The sequence below is a fragment of the Cladophialophora psammophila genome (assembly GCF_000585535.1).
Source record: "Cladophialophora psammophila CBS 110553 chromosome Unknown aczJe-supercont1.15, whole genome shotgun sequence".
NCBI classification, from domain to species: Eukaryota; Fungi; Ascomycota; class Eurotiomycetes; order Chaetothyriales; family Herpotrichiellaceae; genus Cladophialophora; species Cladophialophora psammophila.
The window spans coordinates 491204-508441 of NW_006912936.1; the positions used below are offsets into that span (position 1 = coordinate 491204).

The 17238-nt window shown below is 52.0% G+C and overlaps 3 protein-coding genes across 3 annotated transcripts; 2 read left to right on the top strand and 1 right to left on the bottom strand.

The window, feature by feature from the left end:
* Window positions 1–178: 178 nt before the first annotated feature.
* On the top strand, window positions 179–1083 carry A1O5_09115 (uncharacterized protein; the record flags this gene model as incomplete). The annotated part of the gene is made up of 2 exons (XM_007749695.1): window positions 179–465; window positions 519–1083. 2 exons carry the CDS (start codon window positions 179–181, stop codon window positions 1081–1083), a joined length of 852 nt encoding a protein of 283 aa, XP_007747885.1.
* A 4513-nt stretch (window positions 1084–5596) lies between these two features.
* Window positions 5597–8103, bottom strand: A1O5_09116 (uncharacterized protein; the record flags this gene model as incomplete). The annotated part of the gene is made up of 4 exons (XM_007749696.1): window positions 5597–7261; window positions 7321–7827; window positions 7887–7982; window positions 8074–8103. The coding sequence occupies 4 exons, from the start codon at window positions 8101–8103 to the stop codon at window positions 5597–5599; spliced, it is 2298 nt and encodes a 765-aa protein (XP_007747886.1).
* A 6169-nt stretch (window positions 8104–14272) lies between these two features.
* A1O5_09117 (uncharacterized protein) lies at window positions 14273–15985 on the top strand (the record flags this gene model as incomplete). Its single annotated transcript, XM_007749697.1, has 3 exons — window positions 14273–14434; window positions 14490–14617; window positions 14674–15985. The coding sequence occupies 3 exons, from the start codon at window positions 14273–14275 to the stop codon at window positions 15983–15985; spliced, it is 1602 nt and encodes a 533-aa protein (XP_007747887.1).
* Between the last annotated feature and the right edge of the window lie 1253 nt (window positions 15986–17238).

Sequence of the window (17238 nt, forward strand, 5' to 3'; positions counted from 1 at the left end):
GACATGCAAGAGCGCCGGGTTGGTGGTATAAAAGTGTTCACAAGGTCGACCTGTGTCAGTATGAGATACCCAAGTTCTGTACAATAACGATCAGCCACTCCTCGAGCCTTCTCCACGGGCCAAGTTCCATTCACGATCTCCGGTTATCTCAGTCGAGCCTCGATAACATTTCAAAACAATGGCAAGCTGCAAGGTCTGGTTTATCACCGGGTGCAGCAGTGGATTTGGTCGGGAACTCGCACTTGGTGCGTTGAGACGTGGTGACAAAGTGATTGCAACTGCTCGCAATGCCAGCAAGCTTGACGACATCAAGGCTGCCGGCGCCGCCACGATGAGTTGGGATGTCACTGCGCCGTTGGAGGATCTCAAGAAGGCAGCTGAGGAAGCACACCAAATTTACGGAAGATTCGACTATCTGATCAACAATGCTGGTTATAACCAAGTCGGTGGATTAGAGGAACTCACGTAAGTCGTTCTTTGCTCGTTTTGATATGATAGCCATATTCTGATTGAGGAAGTCCGGAACAAACTCAAGCACAATTTGCCACCAATGTCTTTGGGCTGTTGAACACTACTCGGGCTATTGTTCCGTTCATGCGAGCGCAACGGTCAGGGGTTGTGGCCAACTTCTCCAGCGTCGGAGCCTGGCGCGGTGTCGCCGGCGTCGGTCTATACTGTGCTTCCAAGTGGGCGGCCAGTGGTCTCTCGGAAACTTTGTACTTTGAGCTCGCAGACTTCAACATCAAGGTCTGTGCCATCGAACCTGGATATTTCCGATCCAACTTTCTCAACGCCGGAAACAAGCTCAAAAGAGAAAACGTAATTGCTGATTACGAAGGAACGGCTGTGCGAAGGGGAGAGCAGTTGATGGATGAATATGACAACAAACAGCGAGGCGACATCAAGAAGGGCGTCAAAGTCATTATCGACGTCCTCACTGGCGACAGTGGGAGGGAAATTCCAATGAGATTGGTGCTCGGACCAGATGCGTACGCAACGATCAAGGCCAAGTGCGAGGAAACAATCAAGGGTTTGGAGGAATGGAAAGATCTGACTTGCTCAACCGATCTGGACGAGAAGTAGAGTGAGATGGCCCTGATGGTCCAGGTGTCGACGATAATTGGACCTCGAATACTGTTGATTGACGGAGGCCAAAGACCAACTTTGATTTGAGCAGTCGGTTTACTGGGCACGCCTATCTCGCGGCCTCGTGAAGGTGTTTGCATTAACAATGCCTTCTGGGGCGATTTGCACACTTGTCTCCCTCTGTTTCATGGATATCGGATCGCTGCTGTCTCGGAGGATGGATTCGTTGCGAGAAACTCACGGGATTTTGCCTGCTGTCGTCCTTCCTCCTCACATGGTAGCAAAACCGAACAGTAAATTGGGCGGCTGCTGCTGCTGCTGCTGCTGCTGACTGGGTACTTCTCAAAACTCTATGGAGGAGTCGTGTGTGGCCTTTTAATGTACTTGGTCCGTATACAACGACGACGACGACGACGACGACGACGACTGTGCTGACATTACCTTAGGTCAGGCCAGGCTCTAAGGTTGGTTGACCTATGCACCACCTTCTGCTGCCTCGTCCTCGTCCTACTCATCCTCTTTCACCCCATCCACTCGCATTTCCTCGTCTGTCTAGAACCCTTCCACCTAATCTACCGTCTGATCTGATCTGATCTTATTCGTCCACTCGCACGCCCGCCTCCCTTGTGTCTTCCTCCTCCTGTCCCTTTCCGCTCATTCCCCCCACTCAATTCTACCCACGCAGTCGAGTCCCGAATCCCGAGTCCTGTCTAGCTCAGACCTATCAAGACACATCTAGGAAGGAAATTGAAAAGTACTCCGCACAAGGAGCCAAGGGTCGAGGTGCCATGAAATGACATGACATAACGTGTTCAGTCCCCCGAAAATCCGCCCCCGAGTCATGGTCACAGTCGTATGTATGGAGTAGCCATGATCATGATCCCAAGGTCCATCATTTCATGTACAGTGTGTACGGGTCCCATGCCCATTCTTTCGCTGCTTTTACTACATCTCGCTTCGAGTGCGGTGATAAAAATAAACTACCCTTACCCCCCCAGCAGTAATAGCGAATCCCAGCACTCGGAAAACTTCATCCTCCAAGCTCGAACTGGGCTCGGGGACCATTCTCAGCCCCCATATTAAAGTACAGATACTAATACTTATCCATCTTTTGAAACCCCGATTGCCTTGTCCACCCCTGCTACCCGTATGTACCTACGTTAGGCGATTTCCCAGGTGACCCGTTCGTTCTCCTATCCCGCATTGAGCAGGAGTAACATATCCTCTTTCAAATCTGGGGTGTGGGAGGAGGAGGGGGGCCTTTTGCTTCTCTCTTCTTCCTGGTTCCCTGGCCTTTTTGAAACTTGCTAGTGCCTTTGCAGGCGGATTATTCTTATGCTTACTTACCCGCTTAGGTGTTCTAGAGAACACGAGGAGGGACGCGTAACTCGATGCCAATTTCAACATACCATCTGTTGGACCATTATTGTCGTTTCGAAGGCTGTACTCCGTTTCTGACAAAGCTACTTACCTGTCTACCTACTTGCCTTGTAGCTGGCTAGTATGTACAGGCTAGGCTAACTGCATAGCTAGTATTACGCTAGCTAGCCTTTTACCCTTGTTGGTTTACCTCCCTCCTCCCTCCCTAGGTAGCCGCCTTCCTTGTACGGACAGCAGACATCTCAATTATTTGGAATAATCTGGCCACCTAAATATAGCTTCTCCTTCTCCTCCATCCCTCCGAGCTTTCCCCTTTCAGGACAGGACCTAAGGCCACATACAAGGACAGGTTGCGTTGATTGACTAATTTGTTTGTTCTGGATCTGGCGCTAACCTCTCCACCCCCTGGCCGTGACCCTGGACTTCGGATGGTCTTGCCTTGATCCGAGAGAGCGGCGTGAGAGAGAGGAGTACTGTAGGTCGCGAGTGGTAGATACTCCGCCAGACGAGGCTGCGACAATTACGGAGTCCCTACGTCGAGATATGTACACGGTTGGCAATTAGTTGATTAGTTGAAGCTTCCCTGCCTATACGTAGCCAACAAAGCCGCGCCGTTCGTGTTCGTGCAACCACCTACTCCCTACTGTTCCGCTTCCTTGAGGTAGATACCTATTCAGGTCGGTAGGTAGGTAGTCAGGCATGTATCACGTTTAGATCATCTCCTCCTCTATCACAACCATCACCGTCGCGACTACCGCGGACCTGATGCTTCCTTTCTCCCCTTGTGGGAATGGGAACAACCATCAGCCCTTTGGGTCCGGACAATGGCCGCGAGGAAGAGCTCCTCCTTCCGTTTCCCGTTTCCCGTTTCCCCCGTCCCCTCTTGAGAGGGTCTGTGTTGCTAATAATATGAACGACCTACTCCTCATCCTCCTGCTCCCTCTCCTCTCTTTTGCCCAATTACCCATGCAACTTAGGCATGGAGTACTCTACCCTAGGGAGGAGTAAATTCCCGTCCCCCATCCCCCCGTCCGTCCCTCGCCTATGTAGACTCCCACACCCTCTTGCCTCCCTCCCGAGTCTACATCTCCCCTTCGATTCCCCTTATGCATGTGCATTGCATGACATTGCATGGATCTATTCGTCCACGCGGACGGCAGGCCAACACGGCTACAAGGGCTGGTCCCGTCCAATCACCGTGTGCGCCGGTGTGCTGGAACCACTGTCATCCATCGTGTCGAAAAATTTGCCATATATAGCACGGCATATCTCTTATGCAGGTATGCCATACGGCGCGCTCTATACTTTTCCCCCCAGAGCCTCGTTATGATAAGTCCACGCATGGTCAAGCGTGACCATTTTTCCTTTTTCCATCATTCCTTCCAGCAAGCTTCGTCCCACCTTGGTTGACGTTCCCAAAGCGTATTAGGGTGTTCCTGGTGGTCCCGGCACTGTACGGAGTAATCCTACACTATAGACATCGTTTTGTCACTTTCGCACCCTTCCAAACAGGGCAATAATGCCTCCTGCTGACATGCCTAGGTATTATGGAGCATCAGAATGCCAGTACACCCCGTTCAAACTCCTCTGCATACGTCTCTCTTTGTGGCTGTGCTCGGGTCATTCGTTTTCTTCTACCCTTCGAAAATCCCCGACGGAAAAGACAGGCACTTCATCCCCTGCAAGACCTCTTCCCATGACAGCTCTTTCGTGTCTCGTAAACTACGGAGTACTTACGTCCTTCATAACTCCACTTGTGCAACCGGTGGCGAACACCAAAGACCGCCCTACCAAAAGCCCAGCGGCGCCCATCTTTCAAGACACAAGGTCGCCACATGGTCGTAAACTTTGCCCTGCAGGTGTTAATGCAAGGCGACGACGGCGTGGCGGCCGCTCGTAAACTTGCTTCCTGCTAACGCAAGCCTTGGACCGCACGAGGCTGAACCGTCGGACGATCCCCACAGTCATGACCGGGGGGGTTTCATTGAACAACACACACGCACCGTCATTGAAGCGCGCTTTATTTCCCTTTCTGCACCTCACACACTCTCTCGCCTTCCTCCACATTCACAGGTTTGATCTCCACACATGAAAACGAGTACTGTACCGTACCCGTTAGCTTTGATGAGACCACCATACTCCCCGGTCAGAACAGACTCGACCAGACCAATCCAGATCAGATCAGAGACCAAAGCGCCCGGTGTGCGTGCCCATCTCGACCTCGTATCGCATCTATTTAGAGACCTAAAATTAGAACCTGGCGCGTTCGCACTCAATTTCCACGACGACCCGCGCCATGAGGCGGTCCCGCTCTGAGCGTTATAATTCCCATATGCAAGTGAGAGCAGACGGCAGAGATCCGAGGGGCACATGCAGGCATGCAAGGCTTTCAGAATGACAAAGCCTCCCATGCAGAGCGAATTGACGACGGTTTCGTCCGTTTCTATTTTCTGCCCTTTGACAACCGTGATGAAACGTCGAGGATGACGGTGCAAGTTGCAATGGGGAAAAGAGATGAGACAAGAGACGTTCGAAGATGGCGCGGTTGCCCGTCACGTGGAGGCATTCCCTCAGGCTCCCTGCCCGTCAATTGCCAGCTTTCGAAGAGCAAAGGGAGTTGAACATTAATGGAATCTATGTGTATATTGCGCGCGTTGAAAACAACCACTCACCAAAACTGGAATCAGTCCTGTGGCGTCATGATAGACTCGACCGTGTCAATGCAGAGCAATTTCCCATCCCAACCCAAAGCGTTCATGATGCATGCCCCATGCAGATTGCAAACCTTTCCCCCGCTTCCTGTCCTGTAGACGGATACTTGAATAGTCACAGGGAAAGCAAAAGACTTTTCCCCTCGCTCCGAATTTTCCTCCCGTGCTTTTCCCAGTAACCGTCTAGAACCCGCCAAATAAAGATCGTCAAGTTCAAAATCCAAGCGTTCGTCTCGTCGTCACCCGTCGTTGCTTGATTTGCATAATGCGAGAGTTGCCAAATCGTATGTACAAAGTGTGTACGCGGAAGAATTTGTTGAAAGAACGGTGTCCAAAACTCTACCTCCTCAGGAGTCTGTCCATTTTCCATAAGACTCCGTCGAAAATTCGTATTGAGTCTTTTGAGCTTGGCCAGCTAGTCACATATGGACTGACTGGCCCTCGAAGGTATCCATGAAATTCCAGTCGATATCGCCCGTACTCAACCTTGGGTGTGGATCGAGATTGTAACCTAGCAGTGCCGTCCTTGCATGCGGATCAACCTCGTTACTGCCAAAGCTGTGCTCAGAGCCCACCGGGAACTGTTGTCCGGGAAAAGCTGGTAGGAAGTCTTCTGATCCGTGGGCTGGTTCCGAGTAGAGACTGCTTCTCATCCCCGATTGCCATTGCATGGGTGCAACGAAGGAACCCGGGGTATCTGGTTGTGAGTATGCCCCATGCACCAAGGCCGGATTTGACAGTGCTTGAAACGCCGTCGGCTGTGCGAGATCCATTTGATGACTAGTCGGGGTTGGAATGCTGAATTTAGCATTGGGTGGTGTTGATCCGTTCGAATAGGTCCTTCTAACTTGACTTTGCTGGGCCTTTTGGCGGTCCAGGGCCGCCTTCATTCGCTTTCGGATGATGGCGTTGCTACGCTCCAAAACTGGCATGGTACTTGAAGTCTTTTGCAGCACCTCCAAGAGAAAACTCAAGCCATTCTTCTGTGCTGCAGCCGCGGGGTCATCGCCCGGTTGGTATTCTCTTTCAAATCGCAGAACAGCGATGGTTGCGGCAATGTAAACGCTGTAGGCATTGAGATAGGAGACATGAGTAAGTCCGAACGTATTTGCTTGCAACATGATCAGATCGTGGATGGCCCCTGTTGCCTGAATGCACATTTGCCATGACCGCGCGGGTCCCGGTGCGCTCATGTCCCGTGCTCCAAGCACAACCGGGCGGTGCAGAAGGATCACGGTTGTGTGGTAGAGTAAATTCAGCGACATAATATGGACGGGTGGTGCTAGAGATGGCATTTGATCAGGGTTGATTCGCAGATGAGGAGGCAAGGAAATGAGCCAGTCTCGTAGGTCGCGCGAGATTCGCACAAAAGGCGCCTCGCTGACTGCTTTGGCTTCTGCTGAATGGTCTTCCTCTTCCATCTCACGGCGAGCCGCCGCCTCAGAAGAATAGATGTTGTGCATCAGATCGTTAAGAATGACGCAAATCTTGCACAGCTGTCGGAAGCATGAAACCACATATCCAGGGCAAGGAGGGTAATTGGGGGCACTCGCGAGTTCAGGCGTCGGCGTCTCTCCATAGTATGGTGCCCAGAGGTCGCTATCACTGTAGTCATCCATGAAGGTAAGGGGAACTTCCTCGGTCGCGGGAGTGAAACCGGGCATCCGACCCAGGTATAAGGACAGGATTTTATCCCAAGTATAGCAACTCCAAAACAAGCGCTTTCGAATTTCGATGTCTTCAGGTGTCAAACTTTTCACAAACGCCTGGAGTTTGTCGCTGGGAAGGTGGATTCCCATATCTAACGCCATGCGAAAAGCGACGCCTGAGAATGTCCACGCTTGAGATGATCTCCCAAGCACGACTTCTCGGGCAGACTGTTGCAGCAGGGCTTGAATGGTTGGAATAGAGCTGTTCCTCAAAATGTCCATGCCCAAGCCAAATCGCGCTTCATCTGTGATTTTTTGCATAAACTCTCCAGCGCTCATTGAGCTTCCCATGGGGCTGTGCTGGCTCAGTACACTGTGATATTGGTCCTGGTAAACGTCGTGATTCAAAAATCTGGAACCATGTGCGTGTATCACCTAAAAAGCCAATCAACAAAATAGCCTGAATCCGGATTTTTGGCAAGGTTTTGCCATACCTTCAACAGAGTTTCTGAAAAGTATGGTGGATCTTGGGCGCCTGGAGTATTCAGATCCACCATGGCCATGCCTCTTGTAAATGCAGGCCTGTACACAAACAGAAATAAAGGATGCATCCAGCACCAGTGATACTTGAGCAGTTCATGCGAAATTTCCTTTGGCACGTTTGTCTTCGCGGCGCCATTTGCAATTGCAAAAGGTTCAATCTGTCTTTGGTGAGTGGCATTTAAGATTAGGTCTCGTTTTACACGCTGGTCCTCGTGCAGATTTCCACTGTAACTGAGCTGGGCAGCTATAGGGGGGTGATGGCGCTGACTTGACGGTGGTTCGTGAATGGGAGACGTCGAGTTGTGAAACGTTACACCTCCACTGTCGTCCACGCTAATGTCGGCTTCCCACTTGATATGTCGATTTCGATGTGCCAGAGCTTGACCTGAACTTTGAGATCCGGCGGTTTCGCTAGCGGGCGATGCTGAAGGCAGCTTCTTGTCATCGTGAGAGCCGGCCTGGCCCCATCCGTCAGATACCCCTGGTAGCGAGACACAACAAAGAGGCTACTTCGTACCCTGCTTAGCCAAACTTGGGTCTTGGCTTGTCGCAGTTGCGCTTTCAGTTCCTGGATTTCCTCCTCTAATGATCGCACGTAGGCGAGTGAGGGCGGCTTGTCGTAGTGACAGTCGTCTTTGTATGCGATGCACCTACAGATTGCATCAGAGCTATCGATCCGACGCACATTGACCGTCGTTACTCACGTGGTGCACTTGGGTGTTTTGCCGTCGCATTTCGACTATTGACAAGTTAGCGATTTATGCGAACGCTTCTGGGGGCCACCAATTGCCCCCCTTTCCGCCCTTCCACCAGGCTGAGGATTGAACGAAGAGAGGAGTGAGTGATCAATGATACCTTTCTTCTACGGCAACCAGCGCATGTGGACTTGCGATGCTTGGATTTGGGTTTTTGTTCGACTTCGGTAGGCATGTTTGAGTATGGAAGGACAGATCGAGTCGGGATTGCAAAAGTTGGGAGAGCAGAGAAATGGCCAAAAGTCAAGTTGAGTTCATGATCCAAAGCCTCGTAGGGCGATGAGGGACTTTGAATGGCTTGTTCTCCTCACGAGATCAGAATCAGAATTGGAGACAAGGTCCGTCAGCAAAAGTGCCACCCCTGTCTCGTGTCTGGAGAGCTAGGATATTTTTTTTAATACAGAGGCCGGCATGGGAAGGCAAGGTATTGCTTAGCGTCATGCGAGGGCGATTGTCGGGGCAGCAGACCCAAACGAGACGGAATAGACAAGGGTCAAAAACTCTGCGGGATGGCGGATGAGCAGTTAGGGATGATACTAGCAACGACCTGCACTGGGAAGGGAAAGTACCATCTGATGCTGAGTTACTTCTCTTTCTGGAATAGCAAATATGGGACGTGGGAAGCTACAATTCTCGAGAATGAGTTCAGAACGACCGGGGGTGAGTGGTGGGTTCGAAAGCTTAGGGCACGAGTAGTACGAGGAGGAGGCCGGGGGGGTGGTTGTGGGTGGTGGGTGGTGGAGGACGGCGGCGCAGGGCTGCGTGTGTGGTTGTGGGATGACGAGTTTGGTCTCTTCCTTCTCTTTCGCCTTCTCGTCCGCTCCAAAAAGCTCGCAGCTGGACTGGAAATGGCAGAAGGTGATGGGCCAGTCGAACGGGGGGGACAGCTGCTCGACATAGCCGAAGCCGCAGCGAACACGCAACCGTCCGGGAGGGAGCAGGTGAGCAGGGATGCGGCATGGTGATCAGGATCTGAGGGAAGTCCGACCCGTGTTGCAGGATGCGCCCAGCGCCGAGCGACACACCTTCTCAAAAGCGCAAAGGGCAGCGCAAAGGGCAGAGAGAGGAGCTTTTGGGAACTAGAGAGAGCTAACCCGCCGCTTTGACAAGCATTGGGCTGATCAAGAGGGAGTTGGGGGGGATCATAGTCAGTAGGGGTCGTGATGACGGGGATGGCCAGGACAGAGGGAGGCACAAGAGGCATTAGAGGCACTAGAGCAGGGGATAGATCGGGTTCTATGACATGCTGTGCATTAGCGGGATTTGTTAATACAGTATGTCCAGGCTAGTTGAGTAAAGATTCTTACTGAGAATGGACCTTGACGGGAGAAGGAAGTGTTGTACCGAGTACTAGTGAAATCGTGCGGTACTGGTACCCGTAAAACAACAATACCGAATGTTAGAAACAAGAAGATTGACCAGAGAGGCCTATTGTTGGTAACTCGGTATGCTGGAGGAACCACTTTCTGCGAACCCGTTGATCAACCACTCTTGTAACCCTCTTTTTCTCTGTCTCCAACGCTATTATCAAACCACAACTACCTCAACAAAGGGCAGGTGGTGGTGGATGGTGCACCCGGCCCCGAGGCCTCACCAGCCCAAAGCACAAAGCCCAAGAGAGAGTTTTGGTCCTTCTCCAACCAGGCAAGCGCCATCGACCCTGAACGAACCAACCATCTTGCCCTTGTGCCAGCTCACCTGTCCAGCGGCTTTGACACGGACTGACTAAAACACGGCGTCGACTGCGATCACCACCGATACTCCCCGTGGACGATGGACTGCTCCTGCCACTGCCGCTGGCGCCTTACAAGTGGCAATTTCTCAACTGCTTCAGATCCTGATTGATGATTGATGGCCTTTGCTTCCCCTTTGTCATCAAATAATAAGAAACTCAGCGCCTTGTCATCTCCGGCCCAAACTGCTGGAAGCCCCCAAGAGGAGGAAAAGGCCCAGTGGGAGACAAGCCTGTGCCACGTCGTCATAACATCTCGCTGAGTTTCACGAACACGAGTCGGTCAGCGATAGGCAGGATAGGCCATGCAGGGTCAAAGCCCACGTCTGGTTAGTTCCAACCTGCCCCAACCGACGGGAACCGACCTCTCAGATCGCCCTTTACCCTTATGTTGACCGTGTCATCGTGGGCTGTATTGCCTGGTTTCCAATGTATTCCAGCCTGCTCACGGCTCACTGCTCATCGCTGAAGGCCTCAGGCCTTGATGGCTTACGAGTATAGGGGAAGCTAAGTAATCGCACAATTTACACACCCCCGGACGCTTCTCCTGCATGGAAACTCCTTGTTCTTCTGTCTATCCCAATGTGATCGAAAGCCAAAGCTTCGAGAAACTCGAAACCTGGCCCGACAGACCATGGCTGCTGCTGCTGCTGTTCCCACTGGTGCTCTTGCGGATCCGCACCGTCGATCTCTCTGAACTTGAACGAATACGGAGGCTTAGCCCAATCGATACAATGGTGTTGGGGTTCTATCCCAAGTATAGGAGCGGTCAGCACTCTATTCGACATAAGCACTATTTGCCTCCCGCTTGCTCCATGCCTGAAAGCCAGACGTTCAGTGAGTCGTCGGCCGCCCTTGCTTGCCACGAGGGGGCCGAGTTATCAACCACTCTCAATCAAAAGGTATGGACTTGAATGGATCCAGTAAATATGTCCCGACCATTGCGACTTACCCTCCAGCGTCCCCTAGCCTTATTCTGGAGTTTTCGTCTGGAGAATCCCGGTCGATTTTCGAGCCCACCCATGCCTTTGGAATAGCACACAACCTGCAATCACGAAAGCATGCCTTTCCCCATCGACAACGTTAGATAATAGACTTCCGGGTCATAGGCAAAACTATCTGCCAATTTCTGCATCATATGCAACGTCGGATATTCATTATCCAGTCTGACTAACCCTTCTATAGCAAATCGTGGCGTCCCAACGGCGCTGATATCCTATGGGCTAAGGGCACAACCGGGGCGCTGGAAACAAGGCTAACGTACCTACACTGGGTCCCTGGTCTTTTTCCTTTCTCCAACGTCAACGAACATTTCGAGATTTCCACTCCCTCTCGATCTTGATCAACCAATTGTTTCATGTTAATCCCGAAGGATCAGCTTTTCGATAGGCGCTCCGAACCGTGGTTCCACTGAAAGACCTCTATGAGATGACCACCCTTTTGATGTCTGCATCTCTAAAATTGGCGCGTCTCGAAATTGGTTGACAGCCGTTAGACGAAGCCTCGCAGCTAGATTCCCACCTCTGCGTTCCCATGAGTTCTCGTGGAGAAGGCCACACGCATGATGGGCGCCCGAAATCTTACAAATCAATAATTACCAGGCTCGTGAACCCTGTCAGTTACATGCTGTGATTAGTGCTCAGCCTCCTAGCTTGCGAATGCCAGACTCTCTCTAATGGTCTGTTTGAGGAAGGACCATTACACACTGATATTATTGGGCCCGATTGCGACTCCCAGGCTTTCGTTTCCCAGTGACGTCGATTTCGAGTCAGGTTAGGCGGAGTCAGAATGCTCGCACAAGCCCGAGGCACAAGAGGCATTAATCTCTCAAAGTCTTCCAAGATTTCGCAAAAAGGCTAAGCCGACGACTCTCTTTGTCAAGCGTCGCGGAGCGCTCATGCGCCCAATCTTGACAGCCGATATCCGGGGTTCTTCGAAGGATTGGTCTAACACCACCAACACCTTTGCTGGACTTAGTCATTCGACTTAAGGTTAGTGAACCCAAAGTGCGTGTTAAAAAAAAGAGGCTAAATTGCCCCTCCTCATGCACAAGGTGACTTGACCAAAAGTACGTGCAAGGACACATGGACAGGAAAGGGATGTACCGTCAGCCAGTCACGGATGGGTCTATTTTCTCTGAATCTGAATCCCATGCCAGATCACGTGTTTCCACCCTTCATCGGGCAGTCGAGAGTGGCTAGCCATTCTTGCAAGAGTTCAAGGTCCTTTCATCGCTTGACATCCATCCTGATGGGTTTGCGATAGTCTCCTGCACCAAACAAGTGGATGAAGTCAAAGGTGGTGTTACATATCTTGACTCTCTATTATCGCAAGGATCCTGCTCCGCCATGGAGGCGACTTTGCTTCCCACGTTCTGGACCTCCTAGATCGTTGTTCAGGTCCAAGTCATGGACAGCAAGCAATTCTCCATAGCCATCCCATTGACCGGTGGATTCTACTAGCTGGAACCGCCGGCGTCGCCGCTAGCCTTGGAGTTCTCGAGATGTCGTCCAAGTGCTCCTGCCCCAAGTCAACATTCTGCTGCTGCTGATCAACAGAGAGACTTCACACACCTGCTCATACCAAGTGTAGAGCTCTGTGGCCGGGCAAGGCCAGGTCCTTCCGCACGACAAAGGTGACGGCCGTGATCACTGGTGCGGACCCATCACATTTACCCCGCGTGGTCAGGGTCTTGAAAGTTCGACGATCCACGAGACCTAGGCCACTGTCTAGCAAGACGCTCTTCGGGGAAGAACGATTCTCGCGTAGAGTGGTGTATCTCGAGTCCTCAGCAAGACAGGTCTGCCACGTCGTACGCCGCACCACCACGGCGGATCCAAATCCCCGCTTCTATACTGTTGACCAACAGGGAAGAAATCAAGCATCATGCGCAACGGCCCATGCGCCGTCTCATACTAATTATGATACATACTCTTCCAGGCTCAAGGTCCCGTCGGGACGGCTTCGCACGAAGAAGGACCAGACACAGAAGGATATCGGCGTGAATCAGATTTCCCAGACGACCCAGGGAGGTTGTTGTTGCTGGTCCGCGTGTTTCATCCTGTTGAGGTGGTCTTTGACAACAGCATGGCTTTTCTGACCCCAAACTTGAGACGTGGAGGATTTCTCTGCTCAGGACATCGCCTCGCCCTGTTGCTCCTGGAGCACCTCATCGTCGTTGCAGTCGAGGCAACGGCGGAGCTGATTAGCCCTCTCTTAACTGTCCGGAAAGTGGCCGGTCAGGTGCTATTTCGCAGGGCGAGGTTTCAAAGGCCGCGTCAATCATAAGTACTTAGACATGTGCTTCCAGGTACATAGTACATAAGTCTCGCTGGACCCTTCTGGCTTCTAGACTCCAAACCTCCAAATTCGAGACTGCGGTGCTGTGGTCTGAGGTCTGAGGCCTGAGGCTAGGGGAGACACTATTCACAAAGAATGCAAAATCGGCAGAGAGAACGAACTGTCGCCGGGTCGTACTCGGTCCTTGCCTTCCAATGATGCAATGAACAATCTTCGACTGCCGCAAAGGAAACCTTGGTTCTCATCTTTGGCCCTGGCCACCCTTTCTTGACCCTTTCCGGCTTCTGCTGAAGGTTCGTCATGTTCTCAAGACAAACACAGAAGCAGCCTGGTAAGTGTTTCGTTGAATTGGCCTCCGCCGGCTCTTCACTCTTGCCGCGCGTAATTTCTTTCTACCTAGATGAAGAGAGAGATAGGGAGAGAGAGAAACGGACTGCTTCGGATCTCCTCAGCACTGTCGCAGTCTCCAGTTTGGGTCAATATCCTTTTTTTAACATGCGGGTTCCTGGCTTCTCACCTACCTACCCAGTACATAATACCCGTACCTAACCGTTAGGCTGTTTTCTCTGCTGACTTTACCGACCGACCAGGCCAGGGTGCCGCCGTCCATTGTCATGGAACTTTGTTGGTGTGCCCAGCCCACCAGCCCTATGGTTTCGTCTGGAAACTGCGCCCCAGCCATGCCTATCCGAGGCTGGTGAGGCACTTTCAACCCTCCACATTGTTTTCCCTAGTCATGCTCACCCACAGGTATTGCAGCACCACGGGCATGTCCACAGTGCCCCTAGTCTCACTCACTGCGTTGCTCGCAAACTTCATGCAAGAATGCCATCTAAAATATCCCCGTCCCGAATGCCTGCTGCACCTTGCCACCTACCGCCCGGTCGCCCGCGCCCTCGACCTGGCGTCTCAGAGCACACATGCCATTGCTCACCAGCAGTAGCCCAGTCCTGAAAGGGACTTCGTGCTGATGGGTCTTTTCTCTGTTTATCGAAGCTCTAGTCCGCCGCCGAGATGCTTGGAACCTGCTTGCGGATGTCAAGGCGACATATCTATCCTGTCGTCCTGTGTCGCTCTCCCACCTTGTCCTAATCACGGCTACCCACAATCTGCAAGATGGAGAAGCCAAGCATGATAGAAAGAAACGACAGTGACTCCGGGACCTTGGCGGGGGAAGAGCTGGGAACAATTGAACCCTATGGAATACAGCCAGAGTGTCTGAATCCTCGGCAGTCTGAAGATGCGCAGGATCCTCTGAACTGGCCTCTGTGGCTCAAGGTTGGCCCATGGAATCTGTCCTTGAAGGCCCAGAACTCCTGTTGATCATCTGCAGATTGTCATATTGACCCAGACGTCCCTTCTTGCCGCAATTGGCGGTCTGAACACGGCTGCCATCAACCCCGCCTTGGTGTTGCTGGCCCAAGACTTTGGGATCAGCAAAGTTGCCGCTTCGTATCAGACGTGAGTCTTATCTTGACGACGCCTCCTCGTCCACCAACTGCTGACTTTGCACCAAGCACTGTCTGTATAGCCCTCAACGGAATAGCCCCTTGGCTATGGATTCCACTTTCGAACAAATATGGTAGACGGCCTGTTTACTTGGCTACGACTTTCTTGGGCTTCATTTCCGCCCTGGGCTGTGCCTATACCCGATCTTATGGTCAGCTCATTGCTGCCCGGGTCTTCAATGGCTTCTTCCCAGTCGCTTTTGCCCTGGGTGCTGCCACCGTCGTGGACTTGTTTTTCTATCATCAGCGCGGCAGAGCCATGGGCTTTTTCACCGTGACCATGGTCAATGGAAGCCACCTAGCTCCCATTGTCGGGGGCCTGCTGGGTGAGTACTGCGGCTGGCGATGGATCTTCAAGTTCGTGGCCATTGTGGATGGGATCATGTTCACCACCGCTTTTTTTTCTCTGCCAGAAACACTGTACATCAGGAAAAGGTCTGTCAGCGCGTCGAAGCCCAACGTGGTAAAGCTGCCGACTGAGCATCCACCTCGATTCACAAAAGAAGTCTACTTCTCCCGCTTACAACTCTATTCAAATATCCCTGAAATCAGACTGAGGCTCAATCAGTTCGTGCTTCCGGCGTTGAAGATGATCAAATATCCGTCAGTCCTGTTTCCGGCTCTATATTACGCCACTATGTATGGTTTTGCATCCATTCTGCCCGCCGTCACTGTCGCAGCAATCTTCACAGAGTTCTTCCATTGGAACACACTGACCATTGGCCTCACTTTCGGCGCATCTCTCACGATTGGAGGAATCCTCGGCGAGTGTGTCTCGGGGTGGGTGGTCGATCGCATGGTCAAACGAGAGCGAAAGCGACTCGGCCGTGATCCGGAACCGGAGGTTCGACTTAAAGCCATCTGGATGGGTGAGATCATCGTGCCTGCTGGACTTTTGATCTATGGCTTTTGCCTGCAATATCGCACGGTGTGGATTGCGCCCATACTCGGGATGGGTATCGCCTGCTTTGGCCTGCAGATCATTACAACGACGACATACACATACGCAATTGATTGTTACCGCACAGAAAGCAGTGAGGTTGCGCAGCTGTTCAACTTTATCCGTCAAGAAATTGGCTTCACTTTCGCATTCTATGTCGTCCACCTGGGGAACAAAATCGGATACCAGTGGACTTTTCTCATGTTCGCTCTCATTGGCGGCGTATTGGCCTTCATCCCAATGCTCTTCATCATTTTCCAGGGAGAAAAGTGGAGAAAGAGACTTGGAAAGCCAGTGGGCGTCAACGTCCTTGAGAGCATGATGGAAACAACGGACGAGCATAATCATGCCTCTGGACGGAACGACATCGGCAGGGCATAAGGCCCAAAATGCGAGATGACATGTGGCTGATGAAACGCACAAGGGGATGGCACGCCATGGGATTTTGGAATCCCATGCCACTGGCAGCAGGCCTGTCACGCAGTGCCTCAGCTAATGCAAGTCATCTGCATCGTGACCAGATCTCCTGCAAGGCTGATGGAGCACGATGTCGGCACGACCCCGCGGGAACCACGGCTATCAGTGCTGCACGTCAGTGGTACATATACATGACATATACGAGGTGACATCTCACTGATAAATCTGGGTATCCCGATGGTGTGTGTCGGAAGCGAGGATGGCGCCAGTTGTCCGGGGGGTTCTGCGTGGGAGGGTTGTGTCCCCGAAGCTTCTTGCTAAATCCCGGAGATTTCGCTGGTACATCCCCCCTCTCCCCTTAGCTGGGCTCCCAATGGGTGTGAAAGATGGTCCGCCCGGGAGGACTCCGGAGCGCATCATCAACCAACCACCAGTCTATCTTTCATCGTTTAAACTTCGGACAGATTAGGATCACCGCTGCTGAAGAACACTGCAGCGGCACGGCCGTGGGATATCCGTTCATTTCCGCTTGGGTTCCTTATTCTGCTGCCTAGCCACAATCAATTCAGCTAGCCGTGGTCCCACCGGAGTCTGCTGCAAGAGAGCGGTCATAAGATGGCGACAAGGGGTGAATCTGACATGCTAGGCTCTTCATCTGTCTAAGGTATATTAAGCTAGAAGGCCCTCGACAGAGAAAGCCTGCAGGGCCCTGCAAATCTTCGATTCACAATCGCCCCGGAACGAAGAATTATCCAATGCTTTGTTTTTGCCATGAAGAGAGTCTCAAAGAACGCTCCATCGCCCGAATCTTTTTTTTGATCTAGCTGACCTAGGAGAGTATCTCCAGTACTCTCGAGTTTTCCGGCTTTTGAGTCCGCTGTGAGGATCATCGATATTTCAAATGTTTGGTGAAGGGGCAAACCCTTTCATTTGCAATGAAAGCAAGCCGAAAGGCATTGAACCCTCAGCCTGTGAAGTCCATGGTATTCTGGACTAGGCGCCTTCATTGATCGTGCTTAAGAAGCCGGAGGACCACAGGATAACCAGGAGGTCTTGGGACTTCCTACTCCCGTCGACACTTTGAAAAGGTAGTTTTCTTTCTTCTACTTCGGTCAGAACTATGGCTATGTTGACCTTGCCATACACGATATATCTCTTCGAGACAACCCTTACGCTGACACAATGGCAGCGCGCCACAGCGAATGGTCGGTAGTCAT